Here is a 25118-nt window from a genome sequence, read left to right as displayed (position 1 = left end):
ACTGAACCGGTGGAACCTCACCAGCACCGCACGCGGGGGTTCATCTTCCTTGGGCCTCCTGGCCAGCACCCTGTGCGCTCCCTCCAGCTCCAAGGGCAGATGGAAAGAACCGGCCCCCACTAGCGAATTCAGCATTACAGCCACGTAGGCTGTCAGGTCCGATCCCTCCAGCCTCTCCGCAAGGCCCAAGATCCGCAGGTTTTTCCGCCTCATGCGGTGATCAAGCTCCTCGAAGCGTTCCTGCCACTTCTTGTGGAGTGCCTCGTGCCCCTCCACCTTACTCACGAGGACCACGGCCTCCTCTTCTCGTTCAGTGGCCTGCGTCTGCAACTCCTTGATGGCAGCACCCTGGGTGGACTGAATCTCTGACAGCCTTCTGTTCGTTTCCTGCAGAGAGCTCAGTACCCCATCCTTGAATTCTTTAAAGCAGCGCAGGAGATCAGTTTGTTGCTCCTGGGCCTAGAGCCTCCATTCCTCTGGAGCTCTGTCGGTGGCCATCTTGGATCCCTTCCCCCCGTTTTTTCTGAGGAGCTGCTGCTGTTTTTTCCCCCTTTCCACTCCGAGTTCGAGGCATGGACTGCGGGGAAAGTCGTTCAGCACACCTTCCCCCACCGGGAGATGTCGAAAAATTTCCGTTTTGGGCTCTCAAAAGAGCCGAAAAGTCTCTTTAAAACGGGAGCTCCCAAATGTGTGGCTTCCTACTCCATCACAGCCACCGGAAGTCCCACATACTGCTTTCTTTGGCACGCAGTCATCCACACATTTGCTGATGAAGTCTGTGACGGTGGTGGTATGCTCATTTAAGTTAGTCGCTGAGTTCTTAAATATGGACCAGTCGACTGCCTCTAAGCAGTCACGTAAGAACTCTTCTGTCTCCTCGGACCAGCACTGCACAACCTTCTTAGCTGGATTCTCCCCCTTGAGTTTCTGTTTGTAAGCCGGGAGAAGGAGATTGGATCTGTTTATTCTTAACTTTAAAGAGTTGGTCACCATCACCTGCTAAGGGGAGGGTTAGTTTTGGGGGGGGGGGGGGGGGGGGGGGGGGGCAGGGAAGGGCCGGCCATTCTTTGAGTCATATATGTGTTGGTTGGGAGAATGGGGGGTGGGGGTTCTTCTGTTATTCTTTTGTTTTGTGCTGTTTTGCTTTATGTGTAAAATGTTAAAAAATAAATTAAAATATTTTCTCAAAAAAATTAATTTGCAATAGAAACAGACATAGAAAATAGAATTTGGAGGAGGCCATTCAGTCCTTTGAGCCTGCTCCGCCATTCATTATGATCTTGGCTAATCCAGCCTTCCTCACATATTCTTTGATCCCTTTCGCTCAAAAGCTATATCTAACTCCTTCTTGAGGCGTTTTCGCCTCAACTACTTTTTGTGGTAGTGAATTCCACTGATTCACCACTCTCTGGGTGAAGAAATTTCTCCTCATCTCAGTCTTAAAAATTTACCCCTTATCCTTGTTGATCGTTCTGGGTGAGTGTGCTTAACACTCACTTGGCTCTGTTTCTCGTTCTAAGCTCTGGAGTCGCCAGGTGCCGTAAAGACACCGCCACAGGTTTCAAGGTGAAGTTCAAAGCAATAAAGCTGTACACCAATTAGTAAGTCCAAAACAATTAGAGTTTATTATAACACAATTATAATAACACTCATGCACACGCTAAAGATTAAACTTACTTCTACCACTAAACAACTAATACTTAGCTAAGAAGGAACTGCGAGGGCAGGGAACAAGGCCTTTGTTCTGTTCTGGTCTGCAGACTTCGAATCGCTATCAGTTGGCAAGTAATGCCGGTTTCAGGTAGCGGTCGTCGTTTAGGCACTTACATTTTGGTGGCTGCTGCTCAACGGCTGATGTAGAAGACAGGGGTCTGGAGGCTGGAGCCGGAGGCCGGAGACAGGAGACTGAACCATGTGTGGGACCTTTCTTTTATAGGGCCCAGGGGGTCCTTGCCCCTTTGGGCGGACTCCCTTACCTGCTTGGGATCGATTGGGCCTCTTCCCAATTGATATGTTTTGAACCCCCCAATCATAGGGCCGTTCCTTGGTTGCTGGGGCGGTTCTTAGGACTTATTGTCCTGGGCTTCTCTGGCGCCACTGGGTCTGGTCTCCTATAGAATGTATCGATTGATACTTAATTTGTGTCCATTGTATCTGGGACTTGCCCGGTATCATCTCATTAGTATGCTAACAACTTCTCTTTCACAGCGCTGCCTGGTCTCTGCAGCAGTCAGAAACCGGTTTCTGCCGTTGTCCCAATACATAATTGCTCTGCAAGCTGTTTGCTCTTTAATGTGTCCGTTTTCCCTGCACTCTTTGCAGTTTTCCATTTTGTGTTCGTTAGTGGCCATCTCAGGTGGCTACATCCTCAAACTATGACCCCTAGTTCTGGACTTCCCCACCATCAGGAACATCTGAATCTACCCTGTCTAATCCTGTTAGAATTATGTAAATTTCAAGAAATCCCCTCTCACTCTTCTAAACTCCAATGAATATAATCCTAACTGATTTAGGCATTGTAGCGCAGTGGTTAGCACTGCTGTTTCACAGCGCCGGGGCCCAGATTCGATTCCCGGCTTGGGTCACTGCCTGTGCAGAGTCTGCACGTTCTCCCTGCATCTGCATGGGTTTCCTCTCGGTGCTCCAGTTTCCTCCCACAGGTCCCGAAAGACGTGCTGTTAAGTAATTTGGACATTCTGAATTCTCCCTCAGTGCACCAAAAGAGGCGCCGGAATGTGGCAACTAGGGGCTTTTCAGAGTAACTTCATTGCAGTGTTAATGTAAGCCTACTTGTGACAATAAAAATTATTATTATTATTAGAACATAGAACATAGAACAGTACAGCACAGAACAGGCCCTTCAGCCCTCGATGTTGTGCCGAACAATGATCACCCTACTTAAACCCACGTAACCCGTAGACCCATAACCCAACAATCCCCCCATTAACCTTACACTACGGGCAATTTAGCATGGCCAATCCACCTAACCCGCACATCTTTGGACTGTGGGAGGAAACCGGAGCACCCGGAGGAAACCCACGCACACACGGGGAGGATGTGCAGACTCCACACAGACAGTGACCCAGCCGGGAATCGAACCTGGGACCCTGGAGCTGTGAAGCATTGATGCTAACCACCATGCTACCGTGAGTAAGCATGTCTCACCTCATATGACAGTCATATTAGTCTCACCTCATATGACAGTCCTGCCATCCCAGGAATCAGTCTGGTAAACATTTGCTGCACTCCTTCCATAGAAAGAACATCCTTCCTCAGATAAGGACACTAAAACTGCACACAATACTTCAGGTGTGCCCTCACCAATGGTCTATACAATTGCAGTAAAACATCCCTATTCCTATACTCAAATCCTCTCGCTGTGAAGGCCAATCCATTTGCTTTCTTTACTGCCTGCTGCACCTGCGTGCTTACTTTCAGTGACTGATGCACGAGGACATCTAAGTCTTGCTGTGTATCCACCTCTCTCAATTTACACCCATTCAAGTAATAATCTACCTTTCTAATGTGAGCACAGTAAGAAGTCTTATAACACCCGGTTAAAGTCCAACAGGTTTGTTTCAAACATTAGCTTTCGGAGGACTGCTCCTTCCTCAGGTGAATGAAGGAAGCACTGCTCCTTCACCTGTTGTAAGACTTCTTACTGTGCTCACCCCAGTCCAACGCCGGCATCTCCACATCATTTCTAATGTGAGATTATCCGAAGCAGATAACCTCACATTTATCCACATTATACTGCATCTGCCATGCATATCCCCACTCATCATGTGAACAGTTGGGGTCCTAGCACAGATCCCTGCAGTACTCCACTAATCACTGTCTACCAATCAGAAAGAGACACATTTATTCCAACTTTTTTTTTCCTTTCTGCGAACCAGCTTTCCATCCATCTCAAGACACTATGTGCAATCCCACGTGCTTTAACTTTACATAGTAATCTGCTATGTGAGACCTTGTTGAAAGCCTTCTGAAAGTCTAAGTAAAACATATCCACTGATTCTCTCTGGTCAACCCTACTAATTACATCTTCAAATAATTCTGGTAGCTTTGTCAAGCATGATTTCCCTTTCATAAATCCATGCTGACTTCATCTGATTATACCACTGCTTTCCAAATACTGTGCTGTGAAATCCTGTTAATGGACTCAAGCAACTTTCGTACTACTGACTTTAGGCTCAGTGTTCCATAGTTCCCTGATTTATCTCTATCTCCCTTTTTAAATAGAGATTTACATACTCTGTTATGACATCCTGGATGAGTGCCCAGTCAGTTTCAGTCGCACAGATGCCAGAATCCCAACAAAAGTGAATTACCCAATAATTTCGGTTTTCCTGAGGTCTTTAACCCCTGACTGCTCCAATGGGTTACAGACACCAGTGGCGGGATTCTCCATTGCCCGACGGCGATATCGTATCGGCAATCAGGCTGAGAATCCCTTCTGTTGGAACGGCGTTGGCGCGTCATCAGGAGGCCCTCCCCCGATGCTCCGATAGGCCGAGTTCCCGACTGCACGATTAACATGTGGTCAGAGTAGTCGGGAACCCGGCGTGGTGGCCACAGTCGGTCAGGAGCCGTGCCCCTTGCCGGGGGGGGGGGGGTACTTCCATGAGGGTTGGGGGAACTGGTGGAGGGTGGCCAGGGGTTGTCCTATCGGGCTGTATTTGGCAGGTCGTGTCCACACACAGCCGGCACCATGTTGTACGGCACCATCGGTACAGGTCGTGGCCGTGAGCATGTGCAGCCACGGACCCAGCCATTCTCCAGCTGTTCTTAGCACGGGAGCAGGGAGTTTTATCTGGCGCCGCTGCTAGCCCCTCACCGGTCCCAGAATCGGTGAGGGCTCAACGCCGATTTTTGCATCATTAAACGTCACAGCCAGGTCCCACGCCGGCATCGGCACTTAGCCGCAGAATCGGAAAATCCAGATCCAGGTTTATAAGTAAAATATTAATGCGCTATTTATTAATAACAGGAGGAAAAGATGGATATATAAAGAAATAACAGGACAATGTGGTGGCACAGTGGTTAGCACTGCTGCCTCACAGCTCCAGGAAGTCGGGTTCAGTTCCGGCCTTGAGTGACTGTGTGGAATTTGCAGTTTCTCCCCATGTCTGTGTGGGTTTCCTCCGGGTGCTCTGCTTTCCTCCCACAGTCCAAAGATGTACCCGTTAGATGGATTGGCCATGCTAAATTGCTCCTAAGTGTCCAAAACGTTAGGTAGGTTCCTGGGTTCCTGAGGATAGGTTGGAGGCATGGGCTTAAGTAGGGTGCTCTTTCCAAGGGCCGGTTAAGACTGGATAGGTCAAATGGCCTCCTTCTGCACTGTAACTCTATGGTCAACTAGTCTACCTAATTGTAAAAACCCCATCCCACCCTCCACTCAGACACACACAAGACAGCCACACAGTCAGAGTAGAAGAGGAAATAAAAAGGGGGATTCAAGGGAATAGGTTTGAGATTAATCTTTGCTGTTGTGCCTGTGGCCTCTGCAAAATGGATTTAGTCAAGAGATTCAGGTTGGTGCAGTACCGTCCTTCGACCAACAGAGGGCACAAGAGTTCCAGGAGGTGTAATCCTTTCTTTTTTTTAATAAATTTAGATTACCCAATTATTTTTTCCAATTAAGGGGCAATTTAGCGTGGCCAATCCACCTACTCTGCACATTTTTGGGTTGTGGGGGCAAAACCACGCAGACACAGGGAGAATGTGCAAACTCCACACGGACAGTGACCCAGAACCGGGATCGAACCTGGGACCTCAATGCCATGATGCAGCTGTGCTAACCACTAGGCCAACGTGCTGCCCCAGGAGGTGTAATCCGCCCATCTACTACCAGATCAATCTTCTGCCTCCTTGAGATATTACTGGGCTTTAAATCTGAGAGTTTGCATGCCTTTGGTTTGCCTGCTTTCTGTGCACAAATTTAAAGAATGCTTGTCCCAGCCTTCCAGACAGAGGATTAAAAGCTTACAGACCTGGTCAGTGACTACTTGCTTTCAGACTCCAGAAGCCCTGCGCAAACATGAGTGCTATTTGTCTTTTCATGAGGAGAGCCTTCACAGAACTGGCTTGAAGGTTTTAGAAATTGCCTGGCCGAGAGAGACAGAGCAGCAGAGAGAGGAAGGCTAGATTCTCCATTTCTGAGTCTAAGGGTGAGATTCTCCTACTCCCCGCTGGACCAGAGAATCGCTAATGGGCGGCATGAATCCCGCCGCAACCTGTCCGGTGCTGGCCTAGCCCCGGGAAGTGCAGAGGATTCCGCAACTTCTGGATGCCCCTGCTGGAGCGGTTCGCTTCGCTCTTGGAGCCGGTGTTGGGCCATCGCGCCAAGTGCGGGAGAATCCCGCGATCGGGTGGGATTCTCCGACCCCCTGCCGGACCAGAGAATCGCCGGGGAGCGGCGTAAATGCCGCCCCGCTACTCCGACGCCAGCTGCCGAATTCTCCAGCGGCACTTTTCGGGCGAGGGTGGAGATCGTGCCGTGCCAGTTGGGGCCGTTGGCAGTGGCACCCCCAGCAACTCTCCGGGCCCCGACGGACCGAGCGGCCACTCGTTTTCGGCCAGTCCCACCGGCGTGAAATAGACATGGTCCATCCCGGCGGGATCTGGCTTGGAGGGTGGCTTGCGGAGTCCTTGGAGGGGGGGGAACGCGGGGGGATCTGCCCCGGGGAGCCCCCACAGTGGCCTGACCCGCGATCGGTGCCCACCGATCTGCGAGCGGGCCTGTGCAGTGAGGCTTCACGCCGGCCTCTGTAAAGCTCCGCCATGGCCGGCGCGGAGAAGAAACCCCCTGGCATGCTCAGGAAACACGACGGCGGTACTGCGCATGCGCCAGAACACGCTGGCAGTCCTGCGCATGTGCCAACGTGCGCAGGCCCGCGGCGTCCCTTCGGCGCCGGCGCCAACCCCTCCAGCGCCGGCGTAGCCACCGGAAATGTGGAGGATTCCAGTACTTCCAGGCAGCCCGACGCTGGTGTGGTTCGTGCCGCTCTTGGCACCGGTACGGGCCACCACACCAATTGCGGGAGAATCCCGCCTTAAGTATTGACACTGGCGCAGAATTCGTAGAGCTCCACGACAGAAAAACCGGCGCCGCACCTGGACCAATTCAACTACGAGTAGCTAGCACCAGCACCAATTTGAATACAATCGATTCCAATGAGAAATGGTGTGGAATTTGCTGATTTCACGATTGACAGGAGGCTGGCAAGCTGCAGCCTCTTGTTTACACTTCACTCCCCACACATCAACCCAGCCAACAGGATGCCAGCAAGGAGAGCACCTCCACGCTTCACCGACGCCAAGCTGGAGACCCTCCTGGACGAGGTGGCGGTGAGGCAGGAGGGGGACCACCGAATTTGTGGCCCATCATCACGGCGGAGCAGGGAGCCCTGGACATGGTCGGTGGCATGGAGGAAAGGGAGGTTGCTGAGGTGAAAGTCGCTGGAGGGCAGACCAACCCTCGGAAGTAGGTGCAGTCCAGATGGGTTTTGGGCTTTTGGAACATGATGACCGCGGTAGTGGGTTTCCCCGTCGATCTGTGGCCTCCAAATAGGAATCATCAGCCACGACCGCAGTGGATAACCCTTGCCGCCCGGAAGGGAGAGCTCTTAAACATGTCAGGAATCATTGAGTGTGCCAGGATGAAGGCGCATGCACATTGCCTGGGTACCAGGCACAGACGTTTATGATCCGCAGCTGATGGTCACATATCAGCTGCACGTTCATCGAGTGGAACCCTTTTTGGTTTGTTTAGAGCGGCCTGTCATCTGCAGGTGCTCATAGGGCGATATGCATCCCATCATTCACCCGCTGGACCCGGGGCATCCATCGATGGCGGTGAACCCGCTGCCGGGGTAGCCTGGTGGACTCTCGGTCCACATGTAAATGGATGTATTGATCTGCCTGGGCATATAGGGCCTCCATAATGGCACGGATGCAACTGTGTACCAAGGTCTGTGAGATCCCGGACAGGTTCCCATTTGGCGCCTGAAAGGACCCCGTCAGATAAAAGTTCAGGACATGACGGCCATCGGGAGCGGCTGTCCACACCGCATATCCCCGTGGTGCCAGGTGTGCAATGATCTGGCAGGTATGTCACACTGTCTCCCTGCTCAGCTAGAGTCTTTGATGGCATGCCCAGTCCGGCAGGTGCTCGAATGACAGATTCTAGCGATACACGCGAGGCCTCGTGCTATGCCTCATTTGCAGCTCCTCCTCCTCGGCCTCTTGGGAAGCCGGATCTCCAATCTAGTCAGCTGTCACCTGTCCTATGCGACATGCTCCGCTGCTGCAGCTTCCTCCTCCTCGAGCAGCACCAGCTCGTACAGCTGCTGGACAACCCCAGGGCTGTGGCAAATCACAGGAAGGCACCCATTGCTGGTTGAATTCCAATATCCATTGTCTGCAAGGGGTGAAAGGCTGACATGTTAGCATGGTGTGTAGACCTGTTCTAAACCAGGTCCACCTGGCTACATGATGACCCCGGTTGGCATTGAGGCTCCGCCCCCACCTGTCCCCCTCCCATCCCTGCACCCTAGCCTCGTCAGTGGCCGGCACCATGGGGACCTCTGGCCCTGGCGCCTGTCCCTAATGCCAGGAGTACCATCGTCTGGCACTGCCCATGCCAATGGTATGCTCCGTGGCCCCTGCCCGGCGCCCCTGTGGTGGGTATAATGGGAGCTGCCTTTGGGTCCCCCTCCTGCCTCACCGCCAGTGACATAGATCCTGGCTCAGTGTCGTGGTGCTGAATATTCCGTTGATTGCATTATCACCAAAGCTAATGGGCACGATTCTCCGACAAATTTTACGCCCTCCTCGCGCCCCCTGCGATCCTCCCCCCACCCCAGCTTGGAAGAATCGCGGGCCGCCGTTTTTCACGGCGGCCCGCTCTTCTCCGACCCGGATGGGCCGAGCGGCCTGCCGTTTGTAACCGTTTCACGATGGCGGAAACCATACATGGTCGCTACTGTCGTGAAACAGGTGTGGAGATGCCCATTTGGGGCTTCTGGGTGGCCTTTTTGGAATGGAGCACCGTGACTGTGCTCGGGAGGGGACAGGCCCGCGATCGGTGCCCACCGATCGTCGGGCTGGCGTCCAAATCGGACGCACTATTTCCCCTCCACCGCCCCACAAGATCAAGCTGCCACGTCTTGCAGGGCGGCTGAGGGGAAAGATGGCCACCGCGCATGCACGGGTTCGTGCCGTCAGCGTCATGACGTCAGCCGCGCATGCGCAGTTGGAGCCGGCCAACCTGCGGATGCGCGGCTGACGTCATACAGGCACCGCCGTCGCATCATTCTCGGCGCGCCGCCTTGGCGCCAGCATCAAGGCCACGCCGCCGAGAAGAATGGAGCTCCGCTCCTAGCCCCCCGAGTGGGGGTGAATTAGGTGCGGGGAGCGGACTCCGAGACCGTCGTGAAAGTCGGCCGATTCCACGACGGCCTTAGCGATTCTCCGCAGGAGCGGAGAATCGCGCCCAATGTTTGTGTTTGTTTGGTTAACTGAATTCCAATGTCTACTGAAAGTCAGGCAATTATGTGCTAATAATAAAGATTCAAAAATAGCTTTTGTGGGACTCTTACAACTAGCAGATGGATTTCCTGTCAGTCTCTTCTGATGATGCAAAATGAAAAATAAATGTCCAATTTTGGAATTTAATTATGACAATTAAAGAAGAGGATTCTTGCATTTTTATTTTGGGGATTGTATTCTACTAATCTGTCATGCCTTGGAGATGTATTCATCCACTGGAGTGGATATTGGTTGTCCCGTTTCCTGATCCATAACAAGTGGTGCACTGATGTCCACTTCATTGCAAGGCCTGCAGCTGCTTCTTAGCCTGAAATGGCCAGTGAAAATTTCTGAACAGAGCGAGTCTGCCATATCTTTTACTTCTCAGAAAACAATTGTCATTGCTGCACCTGGAGATTAGCTGTCATTATGTGCTTTGCGTTATCCTCATTCATCCACTGTAGTTCACCGACAACTGCTCTGTCCAATCATCCAATTTTTCAGTAGAATTCATGAGGAGGTCCTTGAACAGCAGTGTGTAAAAGTAGTCACCTAGTCTAATGTATGTTTAAAATTTAATGTTGCCTGACATGTCTAAAAATGGGCATATGCTGAAATACAGATTCAGTGCAGGCTATCCCCATGTTACATTTGTCATTGCTGTTCCTGTTTTACACCCCAAAATTGGATGCAGTGTCTATCGGTTTCTACCCTAATATACTAATTTATTGATATTTAACAATACAAAGGATGCTCCAATGAAACTTAGAGACTTTGTTTATTTTAAACAGGAATATTATATAAATCTCCCACTGACGCTTTAATTGCCTGTCCCATATTTCTGACGAATTCTTTTAATACTTCAAGCTTGCCAGTGAAGAGTCCACATTTCATTGAGTGCTGCATGGATCTTTTCAAAAAGTAAGTAAGCTACTTACCGGTTTAATGATACTGAATGTCTGAACCTTTACAAAACAATTCTTTATGAATTAATAGACCTTATTAACAATTAATCAGTTCTACAGTTTATGGCATCAAGATGAAGCGATGGTTTGAGTTTGAATTGAATAAAGAATGTGAATAGATTTTTTGCGCACACCCATGTGAAGAGGTATAATAAGAGAATCACTTTTTTCATAAAAGCATTTCGAGACACTGCTAGCCAACTTGGGTAGGAATAGTAGAGGATTAAGTACAGACCTCCTGTTTGATCTCTCAATTGAATATTGGAGACAATTCATAGAAGGAACAAAGACTATCTTCGTGTGGCTGGGGAGGTCAAAGAAGAAATGGTAATTATTCAAGCACACAGTAAATCAATCCATATTAGAAAGAGAGAGATAAGCTTCAGCTTTAGGTGGAAAGTTATCAGAATTTTAGTTCTAAGGAAAATATTTTTAAAAACAACTTGTATTGTTACAAGGCACCACAAAACACTTCACAGCCAATGAAAAAATGTTTCAAGTGCAGTCATTCTTGTCATGTAAGAAAAGATGGCATTTAATTTGCACCGGGCAATCAGAAAAATAATCTAATGAATTATTCTATTGTCGGTTGAGGAGATTTGTTGCCCAGAACACCAGGAGAACCTCTCTGCTCCTCTACGAATAATGATATTAGATCATTTGCATCCATCTTACGTGACAGATGGGACCTTGCTTTAAAGCTTCATCCCATGGCAGAAGGTGGTAGATACCATTCTGTTTAAATTCATTTACATCACTCAATCGGTCCTATTCTTTCACAGGATTTGGTGTTGAAGGTGAGGTCTCTCTCTAATTGCCCTTGAACAGGTGCTGATGAGTCACCTTCTTTAACTGCTGTTGTCCATGTGGCGCTAGTCCACCCACAGTGCTATTAGGCAGGGAGTTTCAAGATTTCGACCTGCGACAATGAAGGAATGACGAGTTCCAAGTCAGGGTGGTATGTGACATGGAAAGGAACTTGTAAATGCCTGGTTCTCCAAACCATCTGCTGCCCTTGTCCTACTAGGTGGTACAGATTGCAGGTATGGAAGGTGTTGTCAAAGAATGCAAATGGGTTGCTGCAGTGCATCTTGCAGATTGCACACACTACTGCTACTGTGTATTTGTGGTAGAGGGAATGAATGTTGGAGATGTTGGAAGGGGTGCCAGTCAAGCAGGCTGCTTTGTGCTAGATGGTGTCAAGCTTCTTAAGAGTTTTTGGAGTGGCACTCATCCAAGCAAGTAGAGAGTATTCTACCCTGCTCCTGATTTGTGACTTGTAGATGGTGGACAGGTTTTGAGGAGTGCCATGTGTCATGTGAGAATACCTTTACGAAATGGGTGTTTATAAATACGTATGTATATAAATATCTGTAGTGAGAGTACCTTTAAGAAATGGGTGTTCACTACTGCAGTGATGTCAGAGAGTGGGTGGAGCTGGGCTTTCTGTCAGCTTTTTACTTTTGTTTTTGAGCCAGCTGCAAGATGTGTTTTAGTTTCATTTTTAGTGTTGGAGCTGAAGCCAGACCAAGCAGGTGTACTGCTATGCTCTCTGCCATTAAAAGACTATCTCTTGATCATTTGGTGAATTCAGAATTAGAAATGTTTTCAGTAGTGACTTTATCCTGATGTGCTTCTGATAAAGGTTTTGTTTTTAAGTCGTATGGATGTTAAAAAGGAAAGCTTAAAGGTTTACTTAGCGTTGTGGTCTTTGGGGGTTGTATTTGAATTAATGGTTGCTAAGATGTTCACTGTATGTTTTAAAAAGGTTAACTTGAGTTCATAGAATCAACATTGTTTTGCTTAAAAAAATTACTTTTAGATTTCTACTGCACCACACCTGTAGAATGGGCCATGTGCTCCCCATACCACAATCTAGTAAAAGTCGTGGAACAGGTGATCTCCATGATATACTTTGGAGTTCTCTAAACCCTGGTCCACAACAGTGGTCACTGTTGGGGGTGGTGAGTGTGGTCGCTGGTGGAGGAGCTGAAAGGAGTCCCCGGTTGGGATAGGTGAGTGTGGTTGCTAGTGGGGGTGGAATAGTGGGCCATGTGCTCCCCATACCACAATCTAGTAAAAGTTGTGGGTCAAGTGAACTCCATGATACACTTTGGGGTTTTCTAAACCCTGGCCATGACACATGTGAGAGTACCTCTAAGAAATGGGTGTTTATAAAAATATCTGTAGTGAATATCACTTTAAGAAATGTTTGTCTGCTCAAGTGGTTGCAGTGATGTCAGAGTGTGGGTGGGGGTGAGCTCTGGCTCTGCTTTTTAGTTTCACTTAGAGGAAAAGCTTGGGTGTGTCTGTTTTTCAGTTTCGTTTTCGTATTGGAGCTGCAGCCAGCCAAATAAGGCGTAATTTTGATCTCTCTGGCATCTAAAGACGAACTGTAGATCATTTGGTGAATTCAGAGTGATAACTGCTCTCTTTAGAGAATTTAAACCAGATGTGCTTCTGTAAAAAGTTTTTTTTGTCTTATGGGGTTGCTTTTGAATTGATGGTTGCTAAGATGTTCACTGTATGTTTTAAAAAGGTAGAATATACATTGTTTTGCTTTTAAAAATACTTTTAGATTTCTGCTGCACCATACCTGTAGAGTGGGCTATGTGCTCCCCATACCACAATCGAGTAAAAGTAATTGGTCAGGTGCTCTCCATGATATACTTTGGAGTTCTCTAAACCCTTGCCCAAGGCAAATTGGGGACTCGAGGGGGATAAAAGACTATCTATTGTGTTGGCTTTGCAAACTTAAAGAAGGTGAGGGGTGAGCATATTGTGGTAGATTTTCAAGTGTGGTGTTTTAGTTTAAGTAGGGAGTGTGTTGTGGAAAATGACTCTTTCAGAGGCTCAGATATTTTTGGGGGTGGAGATGTTCACATGCAGCACCTTAAGGACAGAGATTAAAAACAGACAGTTAGATTTGGCAAAGGCATTGCATTTAATATTACCTGCCAAGGTGCGAAAAGAAGAGTTATTTACAGAGGTAGCTGAACATTTAAAATTTCCTGAGATACAGTCTGGCGCATTAGAAATGGCAAAACTTCAGTTATAAATCAAGTAACTTGAATATCAAAAAGAATTAAAGCAGCTTGAATACGAAATGAGAGCAAAAGAAAGAATAGCCCCAGCAGAACAAAAAGAGAGATAAAGGAAGATACAGATCAGGGAAAAAGAAAAGTGAGAGAAAGTGATAGAGCGGAAAAAGAAAAAGCGAGAGAATGAGATAGAGAGGAAAAAGAAAAGGAGAAGAAAGGATAAAAGAAAGAATGGCCCAAGCAGAACAAAAAGGAAGACAAAGGGAATACAGATCAGGGGAAAATAAAGAAATAGAGAGAGAGAAGAAAAAGAGAGAAGACAGGGAAAGAGAGAGAGAGTTTGAACTTCGGAAAATGGCCATGAAACATGACAGTCAGTTAAGATTGGCAGATGGAAAGAAAAACGTACAGTTGGAGGATAGTGATGAGGATGAAACGAAAGAGCTTCATAGTCGAAGGCTTGCTGGGGATCTATTTAAGTATGTCCACGCATTGCCAAGGTTTGATGAGAAGGAGGTTGAAGCCTTTTTCATTTCAGTTGAGAAGGTAGCTAAACAAATAAAATGGCCACAGGAGATGTGGGTATTACGATTCAAAAAAAGTTGGTAGGTAGAGCTAGTGAAGTGTTTGCATCACGATCAGAGGAGGTATCTGAGACATATCAGGAGGTGAAAAAATCCATCTTAGGTGCATATGAACTAGTGCCTGAAGCCTACAGACAAAGGTTTAGAAATTTCAGGAAAGAACCTGGTCAAACATACATGGAGTTTGAAAGGATCAAACAGAGTAATTTTTCTAGGTGGAGAAGGGCTTTGAAAATAGACAAAATGTACGAAGCTCTCAGAGAAATTATACTTCTGGAGGAGTTTGAAAATTCAATTCCTGATGTAGTGAGAACTCTTGTGGAAGAGCAGAGGGTTAATACTGTGAGATTAGCAGCAGAAATGGCAGATGATTATAAATTAGTTAATAAATCAAAGTTTGGTTTATGGCATCAGTTTCAGCCTGTGAGGTATAAAAACTGGGGACATGAGAAAAACACGAGATAATAAGGAGAGTATCTCTGATTAAAAAGGAAATCCAGGAGGGTGCAAGAGATATGAAAAGTTTCAAATGTTTTCACTGTAATAGACTAGGTCTTGTAAAGTCACAATGTTGGTGGTGGAAGAAAAGCACTGGGAAGGCTGATACGGTAAAACAGGATAAGACAGTGGGGTTTGTTACAGTGGTAAAGGAAAGCCCAAGTGAGGCGAAGGGGGTGCAAAAGATTGTACAGCCTGATCAAGAGGTGATTGATAAGAAGGTGCCAGATCTTGTTAAAGAATTTACTTGTATGGGTAAAGTTTACTCATGTGTATCAGGAGGAGCAGGTAAAGCAGTCACAATTTTAAGAGATATGGAAGCTAGTCAACCTTTGATGGTAAAAGATGAGGGGTTATGTTGTTTGGGAGGAATATTGCCAGAAAAGGTGGTAATATGTGGAATTCAGGGTGAAAAGAGTAGTGTTACATTATATAAGGTAAGGTTGGAAAGTCCAGTGATGAGTGGTGGTGGTAGTAGGACTGATAGAGAAACTATCTTGTCCAGGAATACAATTTATCTTGGGTAATGATATAGCTGGATCACAGGTGGGAGTGATGCCGATTGTGGTTGATAAGCCAGTGGAAAATCCGACAACTGAATTGTTGAAGGATGAATATCCTGGGATTTTTCCGGATTGTGTAATAACAAGGTCGCAAAGTCACAGGTTAAGACGAGAGGAGAAATCAGAGTGAAGATAAAGATGAAGTGCCATTCTCAGAGACAATTTTTGATCAGATGGTTGTAAAAGAACAGGTGGAGGATGAGGCGGATATTTTAAGTTCAGGAAAATTGGCGGAGTTACAACGGAAAGATGTAGAAATAAACCAAATGTACCTGAAAGCAAACACGGAAGAGGAATTTGAGTGTATACCAGAGTGTTATTACATAGAAGTGATGTCCTGATGAGAAAATGGAGACCTTTACATTTGCAGGCGGATGAAAACTGGGCAGAGGTTCATCAAGTTGTATTGCTGGTCAGCTATAGAAAGCGGTGTTGCGAGTAGCACATGAGGTACCAGTGGGAGCTCATTTGGGAGTAAGGAAAACTCAAGCTAAAATCCAAAACATTTTTATTGGCCTGGACTACATAAAGATGTAGTTAAATTTTGTCAATCATGTCACACATGTGAAGTGATAGAGAAATCTCACGCAGTTATAAAACCAGCGCCCATAATACCCATTCCAGGATTTGAGGAACCTTTCACAAGGGTCCTAATTGATTGCAAAGGACCGCTTCCAAAAACGAAAAGTGGGAATCAATATCTTTTGACTATAATGGATGTGTCTACTATGTTTCCAAATGCCATTCTAGCATGCAATATTATAGCTAAAAAGATTGTGGAGGAGTTACTTAAATTCTTTACTAGATATGGACTACCCACAGAAATACAATCGGATCAAGGATCAAATTTTACCTCAAAGTTATTCAAAGAAGTTATGGATAGCTTAGGAATAAAACAATTTAAATCAACTGCGTACCATCCAAAATCGCAGAGTGCGTTAGAAACAACATTAAAGACAATGTTAAGGGCATTTTGTCAAGATTATCCAGAGGATTGGGATAAAGGAATTCTATTCGTACTGTTTTCAATTAGAGATGCACCGCATGAGTCAACCAAATTCAGTCCTTTTGAACTCATTTTTGGTTAAGAGAACTACTTAAATTGATTGAGGAAAAATTGGTGAGTGAGCAGTCGGAATTACATTATTGGATTGCGTGTCAAATTTTAGGGAACAATTAAATAGAGCTGGTGAATTGGCTAGACAACATTTAAAAGGTGCATAACGTGTGATGAAAGCGTAGCAGACAAGAAATCCAAAGTTCGTAGTTTTGCCAGTGGAGATAAAGTTTTAGTATTGTTACCAGTGGTAGGTGAACCTTTAAATGCAAGGTTTTGTGGACCTTATCAGATTTAAAGGAAATTAAATAAGGTGAATTATGTGGTAAGCGCCAGATAGAAGGAAAATGCACCGAGTGTGTCATGTGAATATGCTTAAAAGGTACTTCGAAAGGGAAAGAAAGCAAAATGAGGAGGTTTTAATGATTCTAAGTCAAACTGATGAACCAAATCCAGATGACTGTGAATTTGACATACCTCAAATTAAATTGGAAAACGAGGATGTTCTTAAAAATTGGGATAAATTGTTGAGTTACCTTCCAGAGGAAAAACAGACTGACCAGAAAGAGTTATTGATATCACATGGGCAAGTTTGTGGAGATAAGTTGGGAAGCACTAAAATGGCTCTACATGATGTAGATGTGGGAAATGCTGTTCCAATTAAACAACATCTATACAGACTTAACCCTTGAAAATTGGCACAGGTTAACAAAGAGATTGAAAGTATGTTTAAAAATGGCATAATTGAAATGGGTTGCAGTCAATGGAGCTCACCCATAGTGATGGTACCAAAACCAGATGGTACTCAATAGCTGTGTGTGGACTATAGAAAGTTTATTGCAGTTACAAGAACGGGCTCTAATCCTATCCCTCGCTTGGAGGATTGCATTGAGAAAGTGGTACAATTCGCTTTTATTTCCAAATTGGATTTACTTAAAGGTTACTGGCAGGTACCTTTATCCGAAAGGGCGAAGGAGATTTCAGCTTTTGTGACTCCCGATGGTATATACCGATTCAAAGTTATGCCATTTTCCATGAAAAACGCCCCAGCCACATTTCAACGGTTAACTAACAAAGTCGTTTCAGGATTACACAATTGTGCGGTATACATCGACGATCTGGTAATTTTTAGCCAGACATGGACATTTGAAACATATGATGGAGTTATTCGATCGACTTCAGGAGGCGGGTTTGGTGATAAACCTAGTCAAAAGTGAATTTGGAAAAGCCCAAGTCACTTTCCTTGGCCATACAATTGGACAGGGTCGAATGGTCCCATGGGATGTGAAAACACGCGTTATTGGACAGTTTCCAATACTCTTGACACGAAGGGAAATAATGCGATTTCTTTGTACGAGTTGATTTTACTGGAAATTTGAACCGATTTTTAGCAGTATGGTCGCTCCATTGGCGGACTTGCTTAAGAAGCGTAACGAATTCCAGTGGACAGCGGAGTGTCAACAGGCATTTGACGTCCTGAAGGCTGTGTTAACCACTGCTCCTGTGTTAGCCATCCCAAATTACACAAAACCATTCAAAGTGGCTGTTGATGCGAGTGATGTGGGTGTAGGTGCGGTGCTTCTACAAGATGACAACAAAGCTAGAGCAGCCTGTTGGTTATTTTTCAAAGAAATTGAATTCTCACCAGAAGAAGTATTCTGCGATTGAGAAGGAGACTTTAAGCTTGGCGCTGGCTTTGCCACATTTTCTAATTTATGTGACCAGCAATCCGTCTGGCACAATTATCTATACTGATCAAAAGCCATTGGCGTTTTTGGAGCAATTCAGGAATAACAATACCAGACTGTTTCGATGGAATTTATTGTTGCAGCCATTTCATTAAAAAATAATGCATGTGGCAGGACGAGAAAACGTGAGAGCTGATGCTTTGTCTCGAACGTGATGACGAGAAGCCGGTTCGGTGGAGGAAGAAGAACTAAAATGGACTATGTCACTATACCTGTTTGTGTGTGTTGTTTTTTGAAACAAAAAAATATATTTACTGTATGCACTTCTTAAAGGATAGTGAAAAGGAGAAAAATGAAACCATCTTGAAGTTGATGGTTTATTTGTTTTCTTGGGGGGAGGTGTCATGGGATGTTTGTCTGCTCAAGTGGCTGCAGTGATGTCAGAGTGTGGGTGGAGCTGAGCTCTGGCTCTGCTTTTTAGTTTCACTTTGAGAAAAAGTTTGGGTGTGTCTGTTTTTTAGGTTCATTTTAGTGTTGGAGCTGCAGCCAGCCAAATAAGGTGTAATTTTGATCTCTCTGCCATCTAAAGACTATCCCTAGATCATTTGGTGAATTCAGAATGATAACTGCTCTCAGACGAGAATTTAAACCTGATGTGATGCTGTAAAAAGAGTTTTTGTCTTATGTATGTTAAAAGGAAAGTTTAAGGATTACTTAGAGTGTTGTATTCTTTGGGGGTTGTATTTGAATGAATGGTTGCTAAGATGTTCACTGTATGTTTTAAAAATGTCAACTGAGTTCATAGAATAAACATTGTTTTGCTTAAAGAAATTACTTTTAGATTTCTACTGCACCACACCTGTAGAGTGGGCCATGTGCTCCCCATACCACAATCTACTAAAAGTCATGGGACAGGTGATCTCCATGATATACTTTGGAGTTCTCTAAACCCTGGTCCACAACAGTGGTCACTGTTGGGGGTGGTGAGTGTGGTCGCTGGTTGGGGAGGTGAATGTGGTCCGCGGTTGGGATAGGTGAGTGTGGTTGCTAGTGGGGGAGGTGAGTGTGGTCGCTGGTGAGGTGGTGCCATGTTGTGGTGTCCGTGCCCCTGCGCATCAGAGAACCCCACCCTAGTTGCTGAAACATGTGGCTATTAAACCATCCCATGCTCGCTGGCCCTGCCGGTGGTGACGGGCTGCCTCCCGCCCATGTCCAGCCCCCATGTCCCTCCTCTCCCCCTCCTCGTCTGGAGAGGCCTGCCCCTCTTCCTGATACTCCTTGTCCCCCTCCTCTACACCCAGCACATTGCCCCTCTGCTGGACTGTATTGTGGATGACGCAGCAGACCACAATGATGCGGCTTACCCTCCTTGATTCATACTGGAGGGCTCCGCCAGAACGGTCCAGGCACCTGAAGCACATCTTCAGGATCCCAAAGCACCATTCTACCACACTCCTGGTCGCACAATGGGCCTCACATTATCGGGTCTCCGCGCCGGTCTGTGGCCTCCGTATAGGTGCCATCAGCCAAGACCGCAATGGGTAACCCGCTCAGCAACCAGCCCTGCAGCCGGGGGCGGGTGTGTCCCTCAAACATGTCGGGGATCACAGATTGTGCCATCACGAAGGAGTCAAGCACAATGCCCAAGTACCGGGTGAAGACGTGAAGTATCTTCATCTGGTGGTCACAGACCGCCTGCACATTCATCGTGTAGTAACCCTTCCTGTTCATGAACACCATCCTGTTATATGATAGTGGCTGCAGGGCGACATGCACACCATCGATGACCCCCCCTGGATCATGGACATCCTGGTGATGACAGCGAACCCCGCTGCCCGTGCATCCTGGTGGGCGCAGCCCACGGGGAGCTAGATGTACCAGTCCGCAATGGCATACAGGGCATCAGTCACGGCACAGCTGCACCTGTGCACCGACGCCGGGGAGATGCCGGACGTGTCCTCACTCGGTGATTGGAACGACCCCGTCACATATAAGTTTAGGGCGATGGTAAATTTTCGGTTATCGGGAGAGGGTGTCCTCCCCCAGTCCCACGCAGTGCCAGGTTTCCCGGCTCATCCTCAGTCTCCACCTGCATGCTCTGTCCGGGAGCTGCTGGAACGACATGTGGCGCTAGTACATAGGGGGCCTCATCAGGTGCATCTGTGGCACCACCTCTTCCTCCCTCCCCTCCTCCTCCTCCCCCTTATCATCCTGCAGCTCCCCCTTGTATGGTTCCTCCTCCTCCTCCTGCTCGGCCTGTCGCGACTTGCAGCTTGAGCAGCTGGCACATGCCCCTCTGCAGCCCGCTCCTTTTTTGTGGCCTCCACCTGCCCTTTGAGCCGCCCCCAATCACTTTCCCAAAGGGCGACATTCAGGGGAGCAGCACCCGCCATGGCGGCCAACATCGCTGGGTGGAGGCCAAACATTGTGATCTGCAGGGGGTGAGGGGAAAGGGAATGTTATCATGGGGCATACAGCCATCCACAACCAGGTGCCATAGACTACATGGTCGCTCCAGTAGTCACCGTGTGCCCTAGCCATGCATGCCCCCCCACCGCTGTTCCGTCGGGGCTTCCGCACCTATTGTCCGTCCCTCCTGCCAGGGTCACTGTTCCATGGCACAGCCCTCACCGTGGGCTGCCGTGGGTGTGGCCCTGCATCTCCACCCCTGGTAGGTGCTGCTGGCTTGGTGGGTGGCCAGCGAGGGGCCCGGCACACACCCAAACGATCGTGATGCCTGTGATAGGCCAGCGCCTGGTGTAGCTGCCCATTGGCAAGGCTGCTGTAACGGTGGCCATTACGAGAGCATCGCCCTGTTGTGGCGTGTGGTTCCCGGCCACTCAGCCTTTCCCCCACCCTCTTTCCCGACACTGCCCCGACCCTTATAGGCTCCCCCCCACCCACAGCAGCCATGGCCTGGTGCAGGTGTCCATTGACATGGCCGCCTTAAAGGAGGCTGGCGCGAGGGTATCGGCGTCTCATGGCAGGTGGTTCCTCGCCGTTCAGCCTGTCCCCCCACCTTCCCCGACACTCCCCCCAATCCGACATCAGCCATGGCCGTCCCCCCCACACCGACCCCTACCTCCTCCGGATGTCTCATCAGCCAGTATGACTGGTTGATGATTTTTTATAGGTGGTTAGAACCACGCTGTCATGACTTTGGAACATGCCGTCGGGACTTCGACCCATCTGGGGCAGCATTGTTAGGGGCCTGGAGAACCAACTCCAGCAATTTTTCAGGCCGTGCGGTATCTGCCCCAATTGTATGATTTTCTTTGGCTGCAGAGAATCGAAAAACAGCCTATTGGTAAATGCCTATTCTCGGAGAATCCAGCCCCGGGTTTCCACTGAAGTTGTCCTGGTCTCTGTTGGCAGTAGCCTGGAGAAACATTGGAAAGTGACTGAAAATAGTTGTTTGCGTTGTTCTTCTAAAGATTCTGCCAGTCTTCTACGGGCAACACGGTAGCATGGTGGTTAGCATAAATGCTTCACAGCTCCAGGGTCCCAGGTTCAATTCCCGGCTGGGTCACTGTCTGTGCGGAGTCTGCACGTCCTCCCCGTGTGTGCGTGGGTTTCCTCCGGGTGCTCCGGTTTCCTCCCACAGTCCAAAGATGTGCGGGTTAGGTGGATTGGCTATGCTAAATTGCCCGTAGTGTCCTAAAAAGTAAAGGTTTGGAGGGGTTGTTGGGTTACGGATATAGGGTGGATACGTGGGTTTGAGTAGGGTGATCATTGTTCGGCACAACATTGAGGGCCGAAGGGCCTGTTCTGTGCTGTACTGTTCTATGTTCTATGTTCTTCTTGCAAAATTACAATAGAATTTGGGCATATCCCGCTACAGAAATGTAGGATCAAGGTATTTACATCAATTATACCGATTTTAGAATATTTACTGCTTTTCATGAATCATCAATATATCTGGCTAACAGAAATTCAAATATCTGGAATGATACTTACTCAACATTCTTCAATTGTTGACAAAAAAGAATAACCTTTCAAGAGAATACTGTTTCATATTTGTACAAAAAGGTCATTGTTTTATCTTTGATTATTCTTTTACCTTTACTTTTTAGCACTAATGTCAGTAGTTCCACGGAGTACAACATAGGAGGACAGTACACTAATTCATCACTTGAGGGGTGCTGTGGAATGATGGATTCCCCCACATTCAGCTGCTATCAGATCTCTTTTTAAAACAAAAAAAAGAATTTGGAGAAATATAATCTCTTTTAATTTGCAGCTGCATTGTTGATTTAATTGCATTGATTAGCCATCCATACGAAGTATGTCTAACCCACTCTGTCCACTACCCATTTCTCCACTACACACTGTTTAGGAAAAACATAAGGCCCCAAAGTCTATGATTTAAAACTCATTAACAATTGATGCAACTTGACGAAAGAAACAGTGATGCAATCCACCTTATAAAACGCATGAATCGTACTGCAGCTATCTCCGCATTAATATTTTCCCATTGTTTCTGACATGATGCCCATTTCTTTCAGGTTGAAATTGGAACTCAGGCAGACCAATTGGATAGGGCATTTGCTTTCTTTGGGCAGGACATTGGTGGGTTCTGTGAAAATTCATTGAAAACCTTTTCTAGGAATTTCTTTTGGGATTCTCCCACTATGTCACCGACAGAAAACTTGGCAGAAAATTACCAGCCCGAGGAAGGCAGATTGGTAGGCGGGAGGAGCCTATAAAATAGCAGCGAACTGTACGGCTCTGAATCCCTGATGTGATCTCACCACTGAGACATGTTACCAGCAATGGGACTAGATGAAGATGCCTGCTTCAAGAAGACAGCCAGCAAACTTCCATAATCAAAGCCCCAATTAGAGACCATTTTGCTTGGCAGTTTGAATTTTGTCGAAGGCAGAGGGGGAGGCTGCCAGCTTAATGGAGGCAGCTTCTGTGCAGTAGCCTGGTTGGCCATCGGAAGACAGAGGTTCTAAGGCATAAAAAGGTTTTTTTTTTGCAGGGAATTCAGCCCCTGCAGCCACAACAATCACCCTGGTGAGGTTCTCCCACCAACACTTGATACTGAATTTTTCTTTTTATTTAGACTTTTATTTAGACTTGCGTGCTTTAGGCTGGAGGTTGCTGGACATGGCACTGTTGAGGTTTCACAGATTCCAGCCCTCTGTTTGGGGCAGTAACCTCACCTACAATCCTTAATTAAACACAACAGGCCCACAGGCAGCCGATTATGAAGCTGCCTGTTGTAAAATAGTTGAAAAGTGTGGCCTTAAAATTTGCTTTTCTCCCCTATGTCGAGGCTCTTGGTAGAATTTAGGTCTCTTTACACATTTAAAAGCACATTTCAATACATTTCTGCTGAAGTTACAAATGAGGTAGAATGGGAGAACCTTCAACAAAAGCTTGTCCTAGTCAACCATCCTCCCACATTCTCCATCCACAATTTGCCTTTTGCTGGATCCACTAAAAGATTTTTAAAAATCCACTCATCACTGTAATTCTGTACTGATTGCTATTCCAAAACTAGGCATTAACTCCAAAATCCATTCATTCTTAGGACCTATAATAGAAGTCACACGTAGTAAATAACTTACCCTTCCTCCCAGCACTCCGACCAAACTGCATCTCTGCCACCATAGGCACAATGCATATAAGCATGTCAGCAGATTATCGGTAAATATAAGAAAAGTGTCATGTAACTGTACAAATGAACCAATTGTACAATAAATGAAATAAAGCCTGCTGAAACTCATACATTGAATAAAACGGAATTTCCTCTGCCATTTTAGGGAGTTTGCTAACAGCTGAGTCACAGATATACTGATCCAGAATTTCCATAACTTCTTAGAGCCTTCATTTATTTTAACTATCAACATGAGCAATGGGGCTAACCTTGATTGAGAATTCCCATTTCTTGGCCCTTAGAGCCTAGTGTAATACTGGAATCAGAAGCACCACTAAATAAATAGTTTACTGGCCTCTTAGGGTGGCTGCACCCCCCACTTGGGTGCCCTGGAGACTTCCACAAAGTTTTTTTAAACAATTAATACGATCCCCTTACAAAGACCATCATTCCTCTGTTTTGTGTGGCTGCACCAGCTCTCCACCTGAAGCTAGCATCTAGAGGTTGGATTTTCCAGTAGGCTGAGCAGACATGAAATAGAGATGTGCCCAGTATGCTTCTGTGAGACCAGATGTTCAAAATGCATGGCTCTTGGAATTCTGGGTCATTGTACGCTCTTCACATTTACTCCAGAAATTCTCCTAGGTGTCTGTGGGAGCAGGTGTACATTCTTAATCTGTTGTGTCCACTACAGATAGAACATAATCTTGGTCTTCCCATCAAGGACGGAAATATAAGAATAAAGTATGATGTCAGGTGTGCCCCCTTTCACCTCATTGACAAGTCTTTGCCTCAAACTACAAACGGCTGGCCAGAAGCCCTGGAAATTCCTAGGTTAAATTATTATTCATCAGCATTTCTACATCTTAATACTGATTTTTGCATCAAAGGAACTGAGTATTTTCTGAAGGCAAGGACCAGGAAACTATGCCCTATTGCCTGAACATTAACCAAATACACAAACCTTTCTAACATTTAAGTCCGTCCCTCCCAAGACAGTATATTTTGGTTTTCCTTTTCATAAAAGCACATATACATGGGTTGATTTTTCATAAACTCTCCTATGGTAAGGTGTCTCGCTAACTGGAAATGCACATTAGAAAATCATGGGCGTCCATTGCTCGTGATTTTCCCGATGAAATTACAGTGTGCGAGGTACCTCGCTACAGGTGAGAACTGACAGATGTTACCCTATGTTGTACATTGACTAATAATTGCTTTTAACTATGGAATGTATTTTCAGATTTTATGACCAATTTGAAATGTTTGAAATGTATTTATAGCATTTGTAACTTAAAAATAGAGATGAGAGGTGGTCTAACGTGTAATATGAAGAAGGTTATTTGTGTCTTAATGGAATTGCTTTCTATATTAAATGCATCTGCTCTGATTTTCTTTTTTTTTAATAAACATTTTATTGAGGTATTTTTCTGGCATTGTAACAGCAGCAATATAAACAATGTACATGAAAATATAAACAAGGTTCAAATACCACCTCCCTCCCCAACAGGTCCCACCATTAATTAACCCCCTAATCTACGCTAACCTGTCCCCCCCTCCCCCCCTTCTGCTGACAATTAATTTTA

The 25118-nt window shown here is 46.5% G+C and overlaps 1 protein-coding gene across 5 annotated transcripts in view; it reads left to right on the top strand.

The window, feature by feature from the left end:
- The window catches only part of LOC119970362 (solute carrier family 28 member 3-like), a 422249-nt gene extending 397341 nt beyond the window's left edge, over positions 1-24908 (top strand). The window contains exons 17-18 of one of the 5 annotated variants that reach the window (XM_038804850.1): positions 10323-10452; positions 22433-24908. In XM_038804850.1, coding sequence (XP_038660778.1) covers positions 10323-10452; positions 22433-22520 — 218 coding nt within the window. In that variant the 3' untranslated portion in view covers positions 22521-24908. Of the gene's footprint in view, positions 1-10322; positions 10453-22000 lie in introns of those variants that run through there. The other 4 variants (XM_038804849.1, XM_038804853.1, XM_038804852.1 and 1 more) reach the window with 4 other exon arrangements.
- The last annotated feature ends 210 nt before the right edge of the window (positions 24909-25118 follow it).

This window comes from Scyliorhinus canicula, chromosome 8, assembly GCF_902713615.1.
Source record: "Scyliorhinus canicula chromosome 8, sScyCan1.1, whole genome shotgun sequence".
NCBI lineage: Eukaryota > Metazoa > Chordata > Chondrichthyes > Carcharhiniformes > Scyliorhinidae > Scyliorhinus > Scyliorhinus canicula.
The sequence above is the reverse complement of the archived record's forward strand: the minus strand, read 5'-3'. Positions and strand labels throughout refer to the sequence as shown.